Source organism: Hyalella azteca, unplaced genomic scaffold (genome assembly GCF_000764305.2).
Source record: "Hyalella azteca isolate HAZT.00-mixed unplaced genomic scaffold, Hazt_2.0.2 contig16610, whole genome shotgun sequence".
Lineage (NCBI taxonomy): Eukaryota > Metazoa > Arthropoda > Malacostraca > Amphipoda > Hyalellidae > Hyalella > Hyalella azteca.
The window spans coordinates 6,266-14,832 of NW_025946426.1; the positions used below are offsets into that span (position 1 = coordinate 6,266).

Genomic DNA, 8,567 nt, shown 5'->3' on the forward strand with positions numbered 1-8,567 from the left:
CAAGAATTTAAAAGTAAAAAGATTTCAATTGAATTTACCCTCCCTTCATTGAAAAGATTCATACCATAATCGGTTAAAAAATTACAACAAATTTAAGCTCATGAGATAGAGAAAGCCAAACCGCTTGCAGGTCATATCCTCTTAAAATTTTTAATAGATGGAGTTTTATGAAACATATAGCGGCTATTCTGCGATTGATTCTAAGTGCTAAGTATTCATTGAATTAGCCATTTGAGTGAGCCACCAGAGGATAGCAAATGTTCGACTTCTCTTAATGCATCATCTGGAATAATGCATCGGGCAGAAACAATTTCCAACAGCGTCAAATGCTTATATAACGAGCAAAGACGAGCTAATCGAAGAGTGATTCATGCAAACCCTGTCAGGCCTGTCTCCATAGCGACATGGCGCACAACTGATCAGCGAGCGAGGAAAGCCTTCTGGCTGTTGGAGGGGGGAGCCGGGGCACGGTGGAATAGGTTGGGCCAGATGCGCTTCTGCCTGTGGCGTGTGGTGGGATTACGCCAGTCAAATGCGGAGCAGAGCAGGTTTACGGTGATCCGGCGTGGTCTGCGGATAGTAAGGCTTACGGCACTGTGAGAAGTGATAGCATGGGGTAAAATTTTTTGTGGAGCAGAACCTGTTGACAATTAACTAATTGATGCAGCAGGTTGTGGAGTGAGGCAGCTGTGAGTTAAAGTTGGTGTGGTGAGATGACTTATTTATTTACAGCTTCTTGGGTGTGAGGCTGAGGATACTTATTGCATTATGATGGTAGGTGTTGGCGCTAGGGCTTGTTTACGAGTTAAATTTTTGGTCCAGGGCTGCGCTAACAATAAACATTCTTATAATTAAACGGGATGGAAGTTCAACGAGTCTTATGCAATAACGGAAAAATATAATTATAATTTAATCAATAATCAGCAATATGACAACAGCAGGCAGCGACCAAGCTTACCGTATTTCTTATCTATTTAATTATTGGGTTTGTATGCGTATGATCTAATAACCGACGATTGAGTGAATTATTAGCGCAATTTATCCCACGAATTTGTTACATTGCAACTCAACCAAATATTCTTGCCCTTTTCTAGTAATTGTTCATTTTCATCAATTATTGAAGGACAGTTATTTTCTAAACTAGCTGTTTTGAAATTTAGGAAGTACTGAAGATTAGGCATCAACTTGATTATTTTCCCCGATATTTACATTATTATGATTTTAATTATTTTTGTCGTTTCGTGATTTTTCCCGAAACAATTAGTAAACTAATGAAGTTCAGAGATTTTGGCATCAACTTGATTATTTTCCCCGATATTTTCATCATTATAATTTTAATTATTTTAGTTTTTTGTGTTTTTTTTCCGAAACAATTAGTAAACTAATGAAGTTCAAAGAAATTAAATAATTTACTCTTCCAGATTAATTTTCCTGACCAAAAAGAAGTTTTTATATAATTTAGACATTAAACGTAAAAATTTCTTTAAATCTAAAGTTGTACTGGAATGCAGAAAAAATTGTGATACATAATTATAGATAATTTCCAAAATGTCAGCACAACAGAACTCATAGACCAGGTTTGGTCGCATCCGAGCAGGAATAACGTCCTTATACCTGAAGAAAAAAAACAATTTTTTAATTATTTACCTGTAAAACATGCAAATTTATATTCGGGAAATATTTCAAACACAACATCTTTAGTTCTCTGGACATAATTTCAGACGCACTACCAAAATAGGGTAATGTGCAATAAATAATTTTCTTACTATCGCATTCAGTCACAGTTTCGGAAAATTTGTTAGATAAGAAGCGTTTGATTTTAATATACACAAGGAACGATGGAAAAACATTAAGCTGAAATATATTACGAATGAAATCGAATTCCAAATGCATATCATGGAAAGTAGAACACACCCTATAGCTCAAACGCTCTGATGAAATCAGTCTCTCGGGAGTAATATACACAACATTTTAAAACATTCTTATTTTGAAAGGAAGCTGGGAATCGTAAACGGATAAAAAAGTTTACGTAAATTTGAGCGACACGTTGACTTTGGGATATGTTAAAATAGTAATTAATTGCTCAGAGCAGGAAATACTTTCGAATTGACATCGAAGGTAATTTATTCAAAATTGCTCAAGTCGCGTGGTGCACATAACGATGGTTCACGAAAATGTTAATTGTTTTTGAAAAGTCAATATTCATACAAGGACATTAAAGTTTTTATTATGTAAGCAGCTTTGAAAGGTAAGGTGCAATGACAAATGTTCCTGTATATTAGTCAAGCCCGTTGACATATGGATGACACACTTCATTTAATAAGTGAAACATCCATTAGAGATTCATCATAAGGCTCGAGAGCGTAATAAAAATTGAGGTAACTCAATTCGTCTCTTACACAGCTTCATTTTAGTGTGTGTCAACAAAATTTGAATGTAATAAATGGGTGAGTGCGTGTTTGGATGAAAAAATTGTCTTTAAAAGGTAAGGTAATGAGTGCTTTGGATGACAAGCTCCACTACTGACGACTATCAAAAAACATAATGAGGGCAGAACGTAATAATCACAATGTAAATAAAAAAGAGTCTTTGCAGAAGTAAATTCATTTGCACTCAATATTCACAGGAACTTCAACTGATGAAATGAACACATTAATTTTACGAGTTATATATACAATACAAATTTTCCGTAAACTATTTTCAAAGTTTAACAAGTATTTTGTAAGGGGTTTTAATTCATGATGTCATCAAGATTTATAGATAAACGCACATAATCCACAAAATGTCATTCCTCAAAGAGACGTAATTGTAAAACTTCATCCAACGGTATGAAAATACAATGCTGAAACTTGTCAAAAAGGAATCTGGTAAATTTATATTACGGGTATAAGTAAAGTAAAGTGATATAGACGAGTGGCAAATACATTTGTTTCTTAAAAGAAATGAATGGCATAACGATCGACATGTGATAATACAAGTGAACAATTTTCGAGCTTATATTGTAACATAACATAACATATTGATGTCGGCGATGAAGTGTAGGCCTGATATGGCCTGTCGCCTATTCTTTTACTTTTAGTGCCTTGTTCAAAGAAGATCTAGAATCGTGTCATTTTCCAGGACTGACGATAGTTTGAAATAACTACTAGACTTACACCGGGTTAGATATCGTGCTAGGCATTTCAAGTCTGAATATATATTTTTCCATAGCTTTATCTAGTCTGTCCTTGAACGCGTTCATACTTGGAGCGCCAACGATGTAGGACGGCAAAGTTCCTTCGTTCAAGGTTTTTTAAAGAATACTGTGAATGGTCTGGCCAGAACGGTTGCTAATTCTCTGAGCAATCTGGGATGGAAGCTGTCTGCTCCACATAACTTGTTGGGATTTAGAGCTTCAAGCTCTTGAGAACCTCTTCTTCGTTCTCAAGAGCCTCTCTTTGACTTACACTTCGAACTAGCGTACAAAAAGAAAGCCTTCGGATTTTTTTTTGCATTTTTAGCAATATTTTTTCGAAGTTTTTCACTGCAGTGCGACAGACTTTTTTAGCTTAATTTCGAGCTCTTGCATACAGGTTATAATCATAATCGCTGCGAATTTGTAAATAACGACTGTAGGCTTCTTTCTTGGTCTTTAGCTGAGCTTTAACTGTACTGTTCATCCCCTGGGACTTTTTGACTCCTCCAAGCGTAATCTTAGGTACAAAAGCATCAACTGCAGACATAACCGTGTCTTTGAGAAATGACCATGAATTCATGTCCTTAATACAGTTCGAAATATTCGCCACATTCACCGCTTCACGGAGTTTATCATAGTCGCCTTTCGCAAAGTTCAAACGTTCACATTTCCGAAGCGTCTTTTCTTCACATCACTTAATACTGAAAAACAATGATTGGTGGTGGCTTTTGACCAACGAAGCCTCGTGGCGAAACTCATCTATAATTAATTCTTCACTAGTAAACACTATATCTAGAATATTTGAGGTTTGTTTACCCCTAAAATGGGTTGGCTTAGTGATGTTCTGGATAAAAAATAAGTCTCGCACAGACTCCAAGAACAGGGATGCTGGGCGATTCCCATCTCTTGGAGAAGATTCATCTGCCCACTCTATTTCTGGATGGTTAAAGTCACCAACGATCAACGTATGCGACTTGCTCAAAGTCATGCTCGGTAAAATGCTGTTTAGTACTTTATCGCTATCAGAGGAGCTGTTAGGTGATCTATAAAGGACCCTATGAGGAGGCTATCCTTGCCTTTTAGAGTAAGTTCGCACCACACTTATTCTCTAGCTGATTGATGCTCTGCAGATAACTTAACCTGCTCGGTCCCATAAGAGGTTCCAACCCACAGAGCTATACCTTTACTGCATTGCTCTTTACTTAGGCTATGAAACAATCGAAATCTGGCAACTGAAATTCAACAGGAACAATTTCTCTCATTGATTTTTAGGAAGTGTTTCTGTAATACAAATAATGTCTGTACGCGCGTTTGCGATCACAGTTAACAGATCACTTTTTTTGTTCAGAACGGAATACGAGTTCATGTAAAAACATTTAAAAACTTTTTGAGCACTTTCACTCTGATTTATGCGGTTGCTTCTTACATTACTTACAGGTCTGGAACTGTGGACATGACTTCTACTGTTTACTTGTCTTCCAGCTCTGCCAACTGATCGTGTGATGCCGGTGTTGTCTTGACATTGCGAGAGCGGTTGACCTGATTTTCCGAGATCGAGATGTTATGTGATCCAGCAAAGTTGGGTGTTTTCAGTCTCGATGTTATAGCCGGTCTGAATGGTCCGGCCTCATACTTTTCTATAACGCGAGTCCACAGTTTTTGTACCTTTCAAAACCTTCGTTATTCACTCATTAATATTGTATCTAATATTGACTGTGATATGTTAATATTTTTTATATGATCTCTCTAAAGAGAAATAATAATTAGCAACGAGAGCTCCCATATACTGTACTCCTTATACATATGTCAAGGGGCAGGAAGAGGTGGAAGAGGTCGAAGTTTTTTTAGAATAAGAAGCTCGATTTTCAGATGTGGATTAAAGTCTCCTAATTGGAGGTGGGGGACGAGGCCGGTGAGAGGTGGAAGAAATGAATGTTGAGGAGCCAGGTGGAGATGGCATTAGAAGAACTCTGGCTTGTGCCTCAGTTGTAGTATCATATCTACTGGTTGTAGGGCAGCAGTTGGTGCCTCAGCAGATGAAGTAGGTGATAGCTGACGCCAGTTATCCGTTGCTCTGGCGTGACTGGGTTTGGCCTCGCTTTTTCGAGCGTGACCCGAGGACGGCCAAGTCGTTGTAGTTGCTGCACGCAGCATTTATGTTTCCTAAAAATTCTTGGTCTTCAATCAAACTTGCATAAAAGAGAAGCTTCTGCCGAACAACACCAAGTTTCCTAAAAAATGCACTAATTCAATTCAACGCCATTGAATTACTTGTGATGATGGTTGTGATGAGAGAGTCATGGAACAAAAATGTTTAAAGTAAATGTTTTCTCAGCAATGGTATCAAAATAAGCTCATGTGATGCGCATCAGAAGGCTTAATGTATTTAATGATCTGGCTTTTGAAGCTGGTAAATCATTGAAACAAAGAAATCTTTTAATAAAATAGCCTTTTTAAGTATTTCATTTTATACTGGTTTGATTTTGATTGATGTTCATCTATTTTTAACGATTGAAGTTTGACAAATACAAATGTTGAACGGATATCCCAGTTATCACCATCCCAAACACTGGCAAGAACTATATCAGTGAGGGTGCCAATTTTGTCTTGAAGAACTTTGGCCCAGACACACTTTTCAGCCAATCGAAATCTTCTCATTAGACCTAAATGAATCACTCACTGTAATCTTGCTGGATATCGTGAATATGTTACGACAGATAGTATCTTAGTTACGTATTACTTGCACCAGCAAATGCCAGTCATTTATTAACTCGAACAATAAGGTATGCAAATGTTTATAGGCTTACCGTTAGGGTTGGTGTTTCAATTTTTTCTCAAATACTCGGAGAAGCACTTGCGCACGAACAGGTACTGCTCCTGCAATAGTATTCAAAATACGGCCCGTTGAAGAAATTGTCTTATATCAGCAGAACTATTCACATTTTGCAATGTATGAGATGTTATGACCTCGGATTTCGAATTCTTCCTTCATACTATATAATAATTACGGAATTTTTTGTCGTTTGGAAGAAATGTACCTNTCAGCAAAGCGGCCTCGGACGCCGGCACGTTGAAGTCGGGCCACGACGTGAAGTGCAGCTGCACGACCTCTCTGGCGGGGCTGGGCTGTGAGGAAGAAAAGTTAAACTTGTTGGTATAACTTCAATACTACTCAGAGCCATGAATGAGATATATTGCCGAAAATTTGACGCACTTTCTTATCCAGGGTACGAGCAGAGAGCCAAATGGGCACTGATACTCCCTTTTACCGGGCTAAATTCAGCATTAATGACACGCATAAGGGCAACAAGTGCACCTATATATGGACTAAGCCTCGCTTATTTCTTTGAGTGTGATTCAAACTACTCGTTGATTTTCAATTTTTGAGAAATACGGGAGAGAAACGGCTCAAATTGAGAATATTAGGTTTAGTCCCAAGCTCTAAAACGTTGTTAGTTGTTCTTGCCAAATTCCGCTGCAAAACGTCAGGCCCCGATGTGTCTCGAATCAATGTTAAATTACATTTTCAGCATCTTAAAGTTCTAAAAGTTTCAGCATTTATAAAGTTATAACTATAATGTTCAACTTCATAGCTAGATAATAACGAAAAATGCTGAAAGTTTGGAGCCAAAAATCACATAATGCAGAAAGCTTGACGGAACGTGAGCTACGTGTGTTCTGGTAACTGCAAACGATCTTAGAGCAAACAATTGAGTTGTTCATGAAATATAAAAACTATTTGATGAAAGCCGAAGCAAATTTGGATATCAGAAGCATCAAGCTAGCACGACACTAAAAGCCGATGGCATGACCACCTATAGCTGCACTAACACACATATGTATAAACACAGACGGAATGTGGTAAGAGGACTATCAATTTTACATCTAAGTGTAAGCATTTGGTCGCATATCAGCTTCTCACATTCCTTAGGAGTTATTTCTATCGGTTATCCCATTGCAAAATGAGTGCAGGATAACATATATCTAATAAGAGTGTGGGAGTATCCTAGTATAATTTCTACAATGCACATCTGAAACATGAACAAAATGAATATACGATTGACAAATCAACGTGAAAAAATGCAATCACTATTGTAATAAACATTTCATTCTCATTAAGTCATTATGAAAGTTTTTCAAGGACTTGAATATTAATGTATGCTAAAGCTTGCAAGGACACTGAGATATAGAAGACATCCATTTAGAACTCACGTCATTTTGCAGGAGGATCCTGCGCTCAGTCCAGTCAGGTCCTTGATCTTCATCTATGAGAGTCATGACATATTGGTCAGCCAGGAACGTTGACTTCTTCGTCTCAGGCCAGTACATGCAACATTTTTCCTGCAAAGAACAAAAGACATTGCGCATGATTCTTTAACGTATGCAGAAATTTTACAACATAATTGAAAAAAATAACTCTATTTTCTGATATATGAAATGTCAGCACTACAATATTATAGTTTTTCCAAAGCTTAGTTATTGGTGTACATGAAGCCTTGAACAGTATATATATCGGAACAGTTCGGGCGCGTCTCCACGATACATGTCGTGTCGGGATAATACCTGGACCTGAAATTTTACTTTTTGTTCTGTGCATTGCAAACCTGACAGGAAAAGATTGCATGCGAATGGACATTTAAATTTTAAATTGATATGTTTAAATCTTATTTCGGGATAACGGGATAATATTTGTCGGGATAACTTGATTAAAAAGTGTAGACACTCGCAGACTTGATGCACGGAAAATTGATTTAGACGTTTAAAACTATACAGCAATATGTGAGGTTGGGAATCACGTGTATATTGACGTCGAAATGTGCAGGGCCCAAAGAGAAAGAACTAATAATACAAGAAATAATAATAATAACTATAGAATATTAATGAACTAATAGAATTAGTAAAAATTCATACCTTTCCTTTCTCGTAGCAGTGCGTTAACATGACAATAAATTGGACTTGTTCCTGCCAGACCATGTGCCAGAAGTCCGGCACAGTCCCAGACTTCGGTCCCTGGCACGCGATGAAGCGCACGCTGTCGACGGCGTCCTATCGTTGCCGTTATTGAATTATGATTATTTCCGAAGAAAAAGTTAACAATCAGACTGATTGGGAATATTTTAACAATTTTGACGGTCGTTAGAATACTGTAATAGCTAATACTCTAATAGCTTTTAGACTTAATGTTTATTGAAGGACATCGATCATCCCGTATACTTATAACTATGAGTTATTAAAAATTATGTTGTTCTATAACTTATGTATCTGTTTAAATTGTTCTGTTGGTCTATACTGTCGTGCTGATAAAGTATGTTCATGCTGCTGTGTTTCTCCCGCTCTAAATTTCATATTTACTTGCCTGAATTTCACCTAATACTCATGGAATAAATTTGAA

General features: G+C 37.2%; 1 protein-coding gene across 1 annotated transcript; it reads right to left on the reverse strand.

Moving 5' to 3' along the window:
- Positions 1-6,213: 6,213 nt before the first annotated feature.
- On the reverse strand, positions 6,214-8,177 carry LOC108675703 (tyrosine-protein phosphatase non-receptor type 1-like; the record flags this gene model as incomplete). The annotated part of the gene is made up of 3 exons (XM_018163731.2): positions 8,087-8,177; positions 7,388-7,516; positions 6,214-6,301 (listed from the first exon to the last, which is right to left on the reverse strand). Coding segments are annotated over exons 1-3 (280 nt in total), but the record flags the coding sequence as incomplete, so codon positions are not given.
- Positions 8,178-8,567: the final 390 nt, after the last annotated feature.